Genomic DNA, 15010 nt, shown 5'->3' with positions numbered 1-15010 from the left:
AGAATGACTTAAATAAATCTTCAAACAAAGGAAAGGTTTTATATTCTTAATTTTGACATATTTTATTGATCGTATCGCAAACACCTGTAACTAAATTATAGCAAAATCAAAAAACATTTTTTGCTTTAATTTGTTTAAAGGCGCTTATTAAATAGTTTTAGTGCAATTTGACCTTATTATTGACCTTTATAGTTACCGTTCCATTTATTTAGACAAAATATTTTACATAGCTAATATTTTTAAACACGTTCTAGAATAAAATTGGGTATTCGCTATAAAAAAAAGTACAGTTGCATGGGGTAATATAACATAATTATATCTTACTAGCGACCCGCCCCGGCTTCGGACGATTGCAAACTATCAGTGTTCCTCTATTATATTATGTATGTATTATACATATAAATCTTCCTCTGGAATCACTCTATTTACTAAAGAGAATCGCAGAAAAATCCCTTGCTTAGTTTTAAAGGTCTAAACATACAGACAGCGGGAAGCGACTTTGTTTTATACTATGTAATAATCTTATATATATGAAATACTCGTGTCAGAATGTTAGTTAAAATACTGACACTTATACGAAACGGCTGGACTGATTATTATGAAATTTTGTGTGCATATCGGGTAGGTCTGAGAATCAAAGAATAAGTTAAAGGGTTAATAACATACAGTTAGTGTTAACAATATGCAAATTTCCATGAAAACAAAGCAGCGGGAAACAGATAGTACGTATTATATTTATTTGAAATATAATAGACGAAGAAGAACTGAGGTAGGGCACAGCAGGAATGTCCTGCTCAAAATATGGAGCAGCCCGACTGGGTAGTACCTCGACCTTATAGAAGATCACAGCTAAATAATACTGTTTTCAAGCAGTATTGTGTTCCTGTTGGTGAGTAAGGTGACCAGAGCTCCTGGGGGGATTGGGGATTGGGTCGGCAACGCGCTTGCGATGCTTCTGGTGTTGCAGGCGTCTGTAAGCTACGGTAATCGCTTAGCATCAGGTGAGCCGTACGCTTGTTTGCCGACCTAGTGACATAAAAAAAAGACGTACGTTATTTTAGGAATAATAAAACAGAGCAGAGTTGACATTTTTGAAATTTCAAATCCTTAGATATTATAAAAGTTAAGAAAAAATTCACAAAGTACACTCGTTATAGCACTTTTTGTTGTTAATTTTGGACATTTTTTTATTATAAGTTGTCAATTTTTGTAGTGCAATAAACTTGGGTTGACTCTATAAATAATTATCTAAAGTGACAAATTATTTCAAATCAAATTTACTATTTAACTTGTTTGTAACTGATCGTTTTTTAAAGAAAAATAAATCAAAATTGAAACCAATTTTTGACAAAAAAATCTGTAGTTCTCGTAGATTAAAGTTAGCTCTTGCATACAAAATCCTTCAATACAATTAAGCATAAGAAAAGACATTAAAACAATTAAAAAAATGTGCGAAAAAAAGAAAATTTTATTGTTTTGGGTTTATAATTTCTTACATAAACTAATTGAGTCTTGAGGATGAACATAGCTCACGTTGTTTATATGTACATATATATCATGTTTTATTTTATTTTACATTTTCTTACACATATAAAACTTACATAGTATAAAATACTCATACAGTAATTGAAAAATATACAAACACTCTAAATATGTGTGCTTAGAAGACAATTACATATGTATTTATATATTAATATGTCAGTCAGTTTATGAAGCTTATTGCTATAATCATCAATTTGCGTTTTAAAATGTATATGATTGATTTGTGCGTTGAAAAAAAAAACTTAAAAATATATATATAAATTTGCTATTAATTTTTAAGAAATCTGCATTCTATAGATATGAATATCCATATACCTACAATACATTTGAGTAAATTATGACTACAGTTAAAATAAGTGATGGATAGTAAATTTTGTGATGATTTTTATTAATTGATATCGGTTCTGTACATGTATGTATATTTGAATACAAAATCGTTGATTAAGTTTGTGCATTCGTTATTATTTAAAAATCAATTATAATGTTTGTACAATACTTATTGGTACACTACAACATAATGTTAAAATTATAGTACTTTAAATAAATTATGAACTTGAGATTAATCATTGTGTAATGATTTTTGTGATGATATTAAATAATAATAATGATTATTTAAATCTAGTTTTGTTATTTGATACTTATATAATTATATTGTTTAGTTTTACTCAAATATACAGTTATAAGCTATGAAGCATTCATATCGGTCAAAATTCAGTACAAAAACTAATTTTTACAGTCAAATATATTTTGGTCATAACAAAAATGTTTACTAATTTTTTTTTTTTTAATTTAAAGTTTGTAATGATGATTTTATTAGATGTGATGGTTTAAGCAGATTCCATGTTTTTTCTTTTCGATATTCTCTCAGCTTCCTCAACGGTGTCTGGTAGGGGAACGTTGATAGTTTCAGGGAGAGAGAATACAAGTACACTAGCAACTAAAGCTAGACTACCGAAGAAAATGGCTGGTAGATTGTCGTAGTATAATGCCTGTGGATGGAACAAAATTAATAATTTAATTAAAAATGATAAAAAATTGATAAATACCTCACTAAAATTTACTCCTGTGTCAGTGGATAAAAGTAATAAAATTATAAAGACGTAAATCAAAATTTGTGTTTATTTACGATCAAATGTAAATGAGCGATTGTTGGTAGCAAAATAAACGTCGTTCTAAAAGTTAAAGACATTTTTTATCTAAAAATGAAAGTTGATTGTATCGAACGCCGCGTTGGCGCAACGGTCTCAGCCATGGATTGTACCTGTTGCGCCGGCGGTTGCGGGTTCGATCCCCGCACGTGACAAACATTTGTATTAGCCATTCAGGTGTTTGCCCTGATCTGGGTGTTTGTGCAGTCCTTGTGGGTCTCCTCACCGTGTCTCGGAGAGCACGTTAAGCCGTCGGTCCCGGTTGTTATCATGTACACCTGATAGCGATCGTAACTCATAGTTGGGAATATATCCGCCAACCCGCATTGGAGCAGCGTGGTGGATTGAGCTCTGATCCTTCTCCTACATGGGGAAAGAGGCCTATAGTAGTGGGATATTGCAGGCCGAAGCGTAGATTGTATCGAACGTTTATATCTGAGATAGTAATAATGGTTTTAATATTTAATTTGGAAGACTAGACGTAGATGATTTTAAATCTACATGGTAACTAGGTATTGATCCACATTAAAACTAAAATTTTAAAAACTTAATATACCTAATCTACAACAATTCGATCAAGATCTGGGATGGATCTCTAACTTTTTAAGTCATAATTTGGCGAAGTACTATGTGGTTAATATCGTAATAAAGATATACTTACAAGCAGTGGGGTTAGTGGAGCTAACGTAGATCCGACCCTGCCTATAGACGAACAGATCGCCAACAACGATTGTCTCACGTTCGTAGGGAACACTTCAGATACATAGATGTACACAGAGCTATATGATACTGTGATCGAGAACTTTCCCGATAAGTACAGGAATAGCGATAACCATTTTTGATCTGTAAAAAGAATGATTAAAAAGGATTTGTTATTCTATTAACATTATGTGAAAGTTTGTGAGGATGAATGAATTTATGAATGTGTGTTTGTTACTCTTTCACTCAAAACCCACTAAGCGAATTGTAATGAACACTATGTAGTACGTAGAATAATAATAATAATAATAAATGCTTCACACTCAACGGCCCCCAGTAGGATTTTCTCCTGTGTTGGTGGTTCGGAACCACACACAATACACAAGCACAACGCCCAGACTACGACAAACATCTATATGATCGATACAAATGTCTGTCGTGAGCGGGAATCGAACCCGCGACCGCCCGCGCAACAGTCAGTGCTGTGACCGCTACGCCAACTCGTCGTCGCGTAGAAAGCTGAAGATTTTAATTGAGGTAGGGCACAGCAGTCCGACTGCGGTAGTACCTCGACTTTATAGGATATGACAGCTAAACATACAGTCTTAAAGCAGTACTGTGTTCCTATTGGTAAGTAAGGTGACCAAAGCTCCTGGAGAGAATTGGGGATAGGGTCAGCAACGCACTTATGATGATTCTGGTTTTGCAGGCGTGTATAAGCTACGGCGATCGCTTACCATCAGACGAGCCATACGCTTGTGTGTCGACATAGTTGTCTGCAAGAAGAAAGGTCTAGAATAACATATAGCCTTCAGGCTTACTATTTATCTCGATATGCTCATGGGACTAAACACGGAATAAAACCGCGAGTTTTGTTTGAAAAGTTGTAAAACTATTTGTACTTATGGTGCATATATCTATGTATTTGTGTATGTAGCTAATTTATGTGTAAATATATGCGTATATTATGTAGCTGTGTATTGTTTAAGTATGTTATCTAGATATTGATATTTAAACGAATTTCCGTTTTCTGTTGGCAATCTCCTTTTTGCTTCTATTGTTTGGTTGTGATCGCTACAACTGAAATTACTGTACATTGTGCTACAGATATATTGTTTTAATTAAAGATATGTTGAAAAAATTAATAACTTCTTAAAAAAATTACATTTTTATCCAATAAAGAATTAACTTGACGTAGCACGTTATATGATAAATTTTATTACTGTATCATAACGAAACACACAAATAGCTATGAATAAAATCCCTCGTATAAAATCTTATTTCATATATAAACACACTCAAAATACAGTAAAACTCGCCCCCGAGTTTGCCAATCTTATATTTTATCGCCATTAAAAGTGCAATATGAAACCTACATCGGATCGTAACCTTCATTCATTTATTCATGCAATGTTTGTTTAATATGTTATTTCAAGTGTCCGACGCCCGACGTACGAGGAATTTTTAGGTAAACTATTTTTAATGTATTATCAAATATACTAAATTTGTTATAAAGTATGTTTCATTTTATTACCAGCTCTTCAGCTTCGGATCTTCTACCATAATTATATCTATAAACTAGCGGAATATCAGCTACTAAAAATGTATGTTGATAACAGCAGCGCCATCTATCAAGTCCAATTGTGTTTTCAAACCACTCATGAATAACGAATGATGTCAATGGGCGATACAATCGAAATTTCTACTAAATCGGTCTAACCGCTTAGCAGTAGTTAGGTGACAAAAACACGTACAGAGGAAACATATATATGTTATATTAAGATTAAGAAAAAAGACAAATTTCAATGTTCGACGGATGCCTAAATCGGATACTCGAATATTCCATTAATTCAGGCCGTTGAGCAAACATCGATCACTAAATAAACATAAACACCGCAAAATTCCGTCCAAACTTGAGGCGTCGTCAATTTAGCGTAAACTGTTTTGAGGATTATCAAGTCGGCTTTTGTTCGCGTCAAATCGTGCTTGGATGAGAGATTGGGAGAGATATTCGTATCTTTGCGAGACGTTAATGTGATTTTGTTATCTTTGAAAGTGTATTTTGTAGTAAGTTTTAGGAGTATTAGGATCCTACTATTATGAAGATTATGAGGATTGACGGATATTTGTAACTCTTTCACGCGAATATACTGAACTAACTAAAGTGAAACATGGTAGGTTATATTGATAGCTCACTTTTTATCTTGACATTCTTACTTGACATTGGGGCCCCAACCCATAATTTTTTGGTGGAAAACGTAGGTGAATTAGCGAGGCGCAGTTAGTTAATGTATTATTCTTGATGACAAGTTTTTGTATAATAGCGGAAATTAAATAGGGTACTCACCTTTAGGCAAAAATGATAAACTTATACACAAACACGCACTCAAAACATACGTTATAATTAACACTTTTTTTCTTCCGAATCTATCCAGCACCAACAAACACACTATATTCGCCGGTATCTCCACAAACGCGACTAAGATAAAATTCACATATTTATTACCGGCCAAGGAAACTGAATTTATAGATAATCCGTAATAAACGAATGTACACGTTATCCACAGAAACGAACAAATCGCAACTCTCTTTCTAATAATACTAGACTTGAACACTTTTCTAAAATTCGAAGGTTCCTCTTTACTGACTTCGTTTGCTTCGTCCTCTTTATTTTTTTCCGTAACATTTTCCTTTTCATTTAATTTTTCAAGTTCGTACAGCGGTGATAAAACATCATCAGATAATTTGACACCGTTCATTTTAGCTGCCTTCTTTAGTATTTCAACGGCTTCATCACGACGTCCCTTACTTAGCAACCATCTAATACTTTCGTTGAGAATCCAATAATATGAGACGATGAAAAGCGCTGGAGTGTAGATAAGCTTAAGGACATTTCTCCAACTTTGAAGCCACCACGAAAACGAGGCTAATGACATTAAGCCCATAACGTAAACACCGTTTATTAGGGTGTTACCAAATACTCTACCTTTAGGGCCAACTAATTCCATTGCTGAAACAAGAATTACCATTTTATTAAATGAACAACTAAAGTGTTATTACTTTCAGTTTTAGTGCGAATTGTTAGAAGCAGCTTTAACGCTGAGGATCGTAGGTTCAATTTCTTATTGGTGCAGATGTTGTTTTTGTACAAACATTTTTTTATTTGGGTTTATCTCTTCATCTTTCCACTATGCCTTGAAGATCGCGTAAACACCAAGTTGTAATCGCAGACACCAGGTAGCGATTGCAACTAATGACAGGAAACTTAGCCCACAGTAGATTATCCATTAGAAAAAAGCATATAAACTATAAGTTCACTATATTGTTAATCATAATCGAACTCACCAATAACAAAGGCAGTGCTGTATGCGCCAGCACCTAAACTAGCTTCCAGGAACTCAAACACGAGCATCATTATATAATTTGTGGAGAAGGATCTTAAAAATCCGAATACACCATTCATAAGAGACGCTAAAGACAGGGCGACTTTTCTTCCAAACCTGTCAGATATGATTCCGGTTAGAGGTAGTGATACAAAAAGACCTGCATTGTGAACAGTTCCTATCAAAGTTCTCTTCCAATTTTGACAGCCAAGATCGAACTGAAAAGAAAAACTATATTTGAATTGTTGATAGTAATAATGGTAATCATGAATTTTAATTAAGGTAGACATAATCTACCTCTACCTATTTGTCCATACCTACCTCGATTGTCATAGATGAGAGAGATTTTCATTAAAATTCATTACTATACTAACTATATACATATATCTCATGTATGTTAACAGTGATGATTTGTTTATATATATAGATCAAAATTTTTTATAACATAATTCTCAGAAGAACGCTACGTCTAGTGTGTGGCGTTTTTACAGAAAGTCGCTTTGGGCCTAGTTAAGTAGACAAAGTTTGGAAAAAATATATAACGTTGTTAAGCGAGCGTACCTAACTTACCTAACGCTAGTATTCTGTATAATAGAAGACTCATGGTAATAAAAAATTGCACAATGAGTGCTTTAACAGCGAAATATTTTCGAGTAAAAAGACAAATCTCAACATTTATTTATTTATTTATTTATTTTTTATTTGTTTAATAATCAATGTTTTCTTGGATATATGTCCCAATTCATTGTTACATTAGTTTTTTCAGTGCTCAGTGCTTGCTTGCGAAACCAGTACGCGTTGTCAAGTCAACCTATGAAACTGTTATTTTGATAACCGCGGTGTTATCGCCACGCCCCCGCCACGCGCGTCTAAAGCTCAGTCCTCACGTGCGTGATGCATCGCAAGATAAAATATTATTTATTAGCTCATACGATATTATCTTTGCTAATATTTAGATAATTGTTTTAATGTTTAGAATGTTAAGTATTAATTTTTTTAACTTAACGAGCTTGAAGGCGAATTATTTGAAATTTATTATTGATAGTGTTTTATATTTTATTTATTCTTGTTATTTAGCTAACTCGACAAACTTTGTTCTGTCTCTAGTTCTATTTTTTTTTGCGCAATTTTCGTATTTATTTATTTCTTAAGAACCTTCTATGCCGTGTGGTGTCGGCCGAGTAGAATAGCATCACCCCCTTTCTTCCCGTGGGGGTCATAAAAGGCGACCGAGGGATAAACCTGGCTCAAAATTATCAGGGTCCTGGAGAAGGAAAACTTCATTTGAAGCCCGGAATGAAGTCTCCGTCAAGCATTCATGGCATAGCTCTAAAATGTGAAAGACTCCTGCAGTCGAACTGGCTCCACACGTATCGACTCGTCCTTCCTGTGGGCCTAGCCAGCGAGATCGAGAGGGTGGCGCAGAGCTTAGGCAGCTCTGCGTTTTCCTGAAGAGTGTCCTAGGTGACACAGTGTCTTTCTGACACTGTCTAAATCGTCTGCAATAGACGGACTAAAGTCAATGATGATGATGATGATGATGATGATGAAGAACCCCTACAAAATATTAGAAAACTAAAAAATAGGCTGGTATTAATCGAGTTGTTATCGAGTTTTGGACTTATCAACACATTAGGTCGTTAATTTTTATTTATATAAATCATTGTAATGAATTACTTGCGACATTTCATTTTTTTATTCTACTTTAAGATACTTTAATAACGATTTCTAATTTTCATGGGATATTTATGTTATAGTTGTTAGAGTACGAGTATTCAAGGGAGTATTTAAGAGATTAGTTTCAATCTTTATTAGGTACATGACGTGTTACATTTACAGAAGAAGTTGCCATGAATTTTTTTTATGTGGTATAAATTTAAATGGAATTTGATGGCATTTTTAAAGGACTTGTGACTTGTGATAGAGAATGTTATGAATGGATCAAAGGATTATCTCATGATTTTTACTGGATGTACCGATTTTAGAGATTTTTTGAATCAATTTAAATTTGAGCGTGATATGACGAGTACTTTATAATTTATCCCAAATAATGTGTATTAATTGACTATCTGCTGTGTGGTTACGGCAGTAAATAATATAGCCCCTATTTTTCCGTGGGTGTCGTAAGAGGCGACTAAGGGATAACACAGTTCCACGACCACCTTGGAACTGAAAAAGATGATCGATAGCGGGGTAGCCATCCAACTGCCTGTGTAGCCAACAACAACTTTCTGGCTTTGAAATACACAGGCCGAAGTCGGTCAGCAGCATCTTCGGTGCGACAAAGTCAGCCCTGCGGTCACCAACCCACCTACCCAGCGTGGTGACTATAGGCAAACACATAAATTTGCGCTATTTATGGTGCGAACTTGGGAGGCATATCTCCAGCAGTGGACTGCGATAGGCTGAAGTGGGTGAAGTGAATTAATATTTTTTTTCCAATCTACTTTGATAATGTTCTCATTCTGTTACTTGTCGCTGTACATTGAAGTTAAAAAAAATCCTACAACGCTTGGCCCTACTATGCTTGGGTATACCCTTTATACACCCACAACAATTACGTGTATAAATGAAAAATATTTATTTAAACTTTTGACCGATAACGGTATCAATGCTAATGCCACCGACCTCGGATATTGCATGTTTATACTTCTTATCTCAACCGTAGTAAAAATTAACAATTACTATAAAAATGTTTCAGATTGCAACAATGTGGGATTAATTGCAACGACTTAATAATAAATATTAGTAATACCTTATACGAATAATTACAAGACAGTCGATAAAGTTCATTTTAGTGATATTGGTTTTGTAATTTGTAATAAGTATATTTGCATGTGCTAGCAATACTCATATAGTAAGGAATATAACTGCCAACCCGCAGTGGAGCAGCGTGATGGATTAAGCTCCGATACTTCTCCTACATGTAGTAAGAGGCCGATGCCCAGCAGTTAGATGTTATAGGTTGAATTGTGGTCGTATATATTTGCACAGTTTTATATTAGATCGGGGATATATATATATATATATATATATATATATATATATATATATATATATATCATTTTGTTCGATAGCTTGCCGCCATCTCGTAGGTAGTGACAGGATTCAGCTTAACCAACCTTTGACTACGATCTCTTTCGTACATTCTTATCGTAGGTGTTAAGTGATACATTTTTTGTCACCAGTGATCAGTGGTTCCGTGGTATTATTATGATGTCTTAAGAAAGAATCGCAAATTAACATACGGTCTATTAGATTTCTTTCTTGAGTTCATATGGCACCCATATATCGAGTTTTTTTTGTATATCTAGCTCAACTGATGTTTACTTATTAATTTCATTTTTAAAATGTCACCTTATCACGGTATCAAAACCAGCCAGCTACAAACAATACAACCAAAAAGATTTTACTAGACACAACTTTTTAATAGAAAATACGAAAAGACTTTTTTTCCCGACCTATTATTATAAATAATACTGTAACTAATTATTGACTACTGATATTTTTATTAGTGGTCTTCCTGTCTTGCATCAGTGAACATGAACTATCGATCTCAGTTCATTATAATCAACATATGATAACGATATTATTTATCTTCCTAATGTTCCGATGTCCGTAAAACTGCAGTTTAGCAGTGTGGCTCTCATGCTATATAATCAAAATGACCTTCATGTTAATGTTTTTCTTTATTTTAATTTCAATTAAGGGCCTGTTTTACCGCTAGCTGTGGATAGAGTTTATCCGGCACATAAGTTACAAATAGACTTTAACAGCAGAATGTAAAATAGCCTATATTTATCGCTTCGCTTCAGCCTGTAATATCCCACTACTCTTCCCAGGCCTCTTTTCCCATGTTGGAGAAGGATCAGAGCTTAATCCACCACGCTGCTCCAATGCGGGTTGGCGGATCTATATTTATCTTATATATAGAATTCTCGTGTCACAATGTTAGATAAAATACTCCTCCGTAACGGCTGGACCGATTTTTATGAAATTTTGTATGCATATCGGGTAGGTCTGAGAATTAGCCAGCATCTATTTTTAACCGACTTTCAAAAAAGGAGAAGGTTCTCAATTCGATTGTATTTTTTATGTATATTACTTCAGAACTTTTGACTGGGTGGGCCGATTTCGACAAAAAAAAAAATTAATCGAAAGGTGGTGCATATCATTTGCTTCCAATTAAATTTATTTGAATTTTCGAGTTATATCTAATAATGAGTTTTTACTTGACTATTTTTCGTTGACCTAGGTTGTATTATAACCACATAAATTTTTACTGGGTGTACCGATTTTGATGATTTTTAATTTAATCGAAAGCTGATGTTTATCATGTGGTCACATTTAAATTTCATCGAGATCTGATTACAACTTCTTTAATATTCTTTGACAACGCCTATTTACCTACTTGACTATTTTTTCGTCTTTCTGTAATTATAGTCGGTATTTTTTTCGTTTGCGAGCAAATAGAATTATTCATACCCCTAAGTTATAAGGGGTTAACAACATATGTTACAAATCAACCTTTACGGGGTTAGCTAGTTTATGTATAAATAAAAATAAATAAATGTGTTGCTATGCGTAAATTCGTGAACGACTCTAGAAGGTTGTAACTGAAAGGATAAAATTAAGCGTAAAAGTTGAAAATTTTAGGAAACGTGGCAATCGTTCAAACTTCATGTATTTGACAGTCATTAACTGTCTTTTGGGTAAGCTAGTGTTATTATATAATATTACTTCAGCCCGTAACATTCCACTACTAGGCATACGCCTCTTTCCCCATGTAGGAGAAGGATCAGAGCATAATCCACCACGCTGCTCCAATGCGGGTTGGGCGATATATTCCCTACTACGAGTAACAATCGCTATTGTATTATATAATATATAGAGATAATATGACTTACGTCCTTAACCGCAGAATATTCCTCACTGTAAACATATCGGTCGCACCTAACGACCGCAGCGGATGTATTGAAGTCGCCAATATCACAAGTATCACTACTATTCTTCACAGTTTGATACATCTCACATCTTGATAACTTGTCCTTTTCCTTTGGTATTGCATATTCTAGCCAATCACTATGGTTCAGACCTTCGCATTGTGTCACGTTACACCTAAAAAAAAAGGAAATCTTCGTATTATTTATTTTTGTGCTACCCACACATTAGGGAATTCTAAACATTTTTTTAAATATCATAATAGATTCGATCTAGCGGATACATCGTTCCACAGCTTAATTGGCTAGAGCACCGACACAGTCAGCCCGAGATGGAGGTTCGATCGCCGCTGAAACGGTCGATTTTTGATATATTATTAAAAAGACGTAAAAGAAAATATTGTTAATGGATCTTGGATTGAGATCTATTTTTGTATGTATGTAGAAAAACAGGATTTAGCCTAGCTATGGGACGTTACAGGCTGATTCATATTAGTTTCGTATAGTTCACTTTTTAGGACAGCTGTAACCGCTTAAAATCCAAAAGTTCAAAAAAAAATATATATTCCGTCGAGCTATAACATAAAATATAGAAACTCTTTTATAGTTTCTAGTATGTAATGTTGGAAGTATCGTCGGCCAAGAAAGTGGTGTACTACCCTAAGGTTGAATGCCGCTTGCAGATTCATAGGTGATAAAGATTATTTTCGCTTGCAGATCGATTTGACAACTTCTATTGCCGTCTTTATCTGATTGTTGATAACGATATTGTTTATATCTAATAGAGTTTAAAATTTCATGTATAATAATGACGTATGAATACTTATTAATTAGGTTTACGTCATTATTATATGTCTCTTTCAGTAATATCTTTTAATAACGAACCATGTTGGAATCATCGATGACCAGGAAACTAAATCAAAACTGGTACACCACTTTCTTGGCCGACCGTATATCGTTACGAGTATTATGATGCTAGTGGAGGAGGTGGAGGGATAAAGTTGCTTACGATTTATATAAGAACAGATATAATTATGCATATTTGCAATAGATGTTATTTTGATTGAAAACGTTAATATACTAATTAAAATGATTGTATTAAACAACCACTATTAAATTCACACTATCTATGTTGCCGTGTTAATGTGACATATTATGATTATTTATTAGGTATTACAGTGAATAAGTAAATTGATTTGATATTTATTATGCCTTTTCCAACTTTTGTAGATACAGAGGCATCGAGCATTATTCTATTTACATCAAACAATAAACAAAAGGATTGGATTTAAACAGTATATTGGCATATTTTAAAACTTTTATTTGGATTTCTATTTCATTTAAATATTTAATTATTTTCCGAAACTAACGAGAATTGTAGATGGGATGTTTTATTTTTAGAGCGTTTTGTTTGATTGGTTCAGCTTAAAGCTTCCGCTTTGTATTGTACTGTCGATATCAATGAATTATTAATTGCTTTCGGATATTTTGAATTGTCTAATTACTTGGAAACATGTAATTTAATTATTAATATAGATTTTTTGCGGAATTTTGTTAAAAATGTAACGCAAAATAGTTCCTTCAAATATATTTAATTACAATTAACAGTTTATTTAAATGATTACATATAAGTTTTGTATTAATTAATTTAATTAGTAGTCGAATCAATTAGGTAGGTTTACTAATATAGGTAGGTGAGTTTAACAAAGAAATTGTACACTATTATAAATCACTGAAACACAGCTTGTACACATAAATATTCGGACTTCAAAAGAACAAAAGAAAGTAGTAAATAAAGGAACTAAATACCCGAAAACATAACGAAATAAAGATAAAACGAATCTCCCTCAAAACTTCGTCAGGATACGTCGGGATAACGAAATCACGTTTGAAGATGTATATCCACTTTGCAATAAATTCGAGTCCAGTAGAATTCTTATACGCATGCAAATCTATCGTCACATATCTCCGGACCGATCGTAATTCTATACAGGGGGAAGACTTACCGATTAGGATTACGGTCCGAGATGAAATTTTTATGGTATACGGTATTCGTGTTGGAGATATATTCTTATTTAAATTTATATCTAGAAGTAAGTTCTTTGAGTAACATCAGACACGAACCTTTCGGAGTATTTTTTAAAGATGTTTTATTTACAATCATTTAGCGGGTTGAATCACATAAACTTGGTTGATTTATGACGAAATTGAAATACTGATGTTAGTTACACTATAGTATTACCGATTTTTATATCACCACATGCTGATTCTTGCAAACTTTGCACAGAATTGTTTTTGTGAACATTGATTTTTTTTTTAAATTTCTGTTATACAAAACTTATTCCTGACAATTGCAGTCATTCGAAGTTCTGAGCTTTTATTTGTACAAGATTATTTTCATAAAGTGGAAATACGCAGTAATTTAGTGAAACACTTAGCAGACTAGTTAATCTATGTGGCTACGGTAATAAATAATATAGCCACCCCCACTCTTCCCGTGGGTGTCGTATGAGGCGACTATAAGGGATAACACAGTTCCACTACCACCTTGGAACTAAAAAAGCCGAACGATTGCGGGATAGTCATTCAACTGCTGGCTTTGAAATACACAGGCCGAAGTCGGTCAAAAGTTTCTTCCAGTTTGGATGGTTATCCCGCCATCGGTCGTCTTTTTAAGTTGCAAGGTTCTTTACTGCCGTAACCACACAGCAGGATATTGTTAATGATGTTGCCTTGTATTAAATAAATATTCTTTATCTGAAAAGAAAGCAGTGAAGTCGGACTAATAATGTTTTTGAATAAGTTTAAAAAGTATCTTGTATTGCCTAATGAAGATTTCCATATAGAATTCGATTTAACAGTTTTAAATTCTTGGTTTTTATTTTTGGTAGTATTTGGCAACGTTCCACAAGAGTTTGTTGTTCTGCACATATTGGATACAGTTTGTTATTTAAAATATACAGCGAAATACTTTTAAGACTAACAGTTTTGTAAAATCTTTTTTTATATATGTACAACTTCTAGTTTTAATTAATTAATTATTTGATTTCTAACTGCACAATCAAAATAACATAATCCAAAATACAAGTAAAAGTCAAAGAAACGTGAAGGAAATGAAAAAAAAAAAAACAAAAATATTGAAATAGGCTTCATAAGCACTTTTTAATTTTAATAATTTAAATTCTTCTATATAATATATATTCTATATTTACTAATTTAAATTTATCGTCTTCGGTGCGACAAAGCCAGCCCTGCGGTCACCAACCCGCCTGCCCAGCGTGGTGACTATGGGCAAAAC

At 33.5% G+C, this 15010-nt stretch overlaps 1 protein-coding gene across 1 annotated transcript in view; it reads right to left on the bottom strand.

Annotated features, from left to right (window-relative positions):
- Positions 1–2229: 2229 nt before the first annotated feature.
- The window catches only part of LOC123658851 (organic cation transporter protein-like), a 40305-nt gene continuing 27524 nt past the window's right edge, over positions 2230–15010 (bottom strand). Inside the window, exons 2-6 of the mRNA XM_045594144.1 lie at positions 11680–11890; positions 6735–6990; positions 5737–6399; positions 3352–3533; positions 2230–2531 (exon numbers count right to left, since the gene is read on the bottom strand). Coding sequence (XP_045450100.1) covers positions 2370–2531; positions 3352–3533; positions 5737–6399; positions 6735–6990; positions 11680–11890 — 1474 coding nt within the window. The 3' untranslated portion in view covers positions 2230–2369. The remainder of the gene's footprint in view (positions 2532–3351; positions 3534–5736; positions 6400–6734; positions 6991–11679; positions 11891–15010) is intronic.

The sequence above is a fragment of the Melitaea cinxia genome, chromosome 13, assembly GCF_905220565.1.
Source record: "Melitaea cinxia chromosome 13, ilMelCinx1.1, whole genome shotgun sequence".
NCBI classification, from domain to species: domain Eukaryota; kingdom Metazoa; phylum Arthropoda; class Insecta; order Lepidoptera; family Nymphalidae; genus Melitaea; species Melitaea cinxia.
Note: the sequence above shows the minus strand (reverse complement) of the source record. Positions and strands in the feature narration are given on the sequence as shown.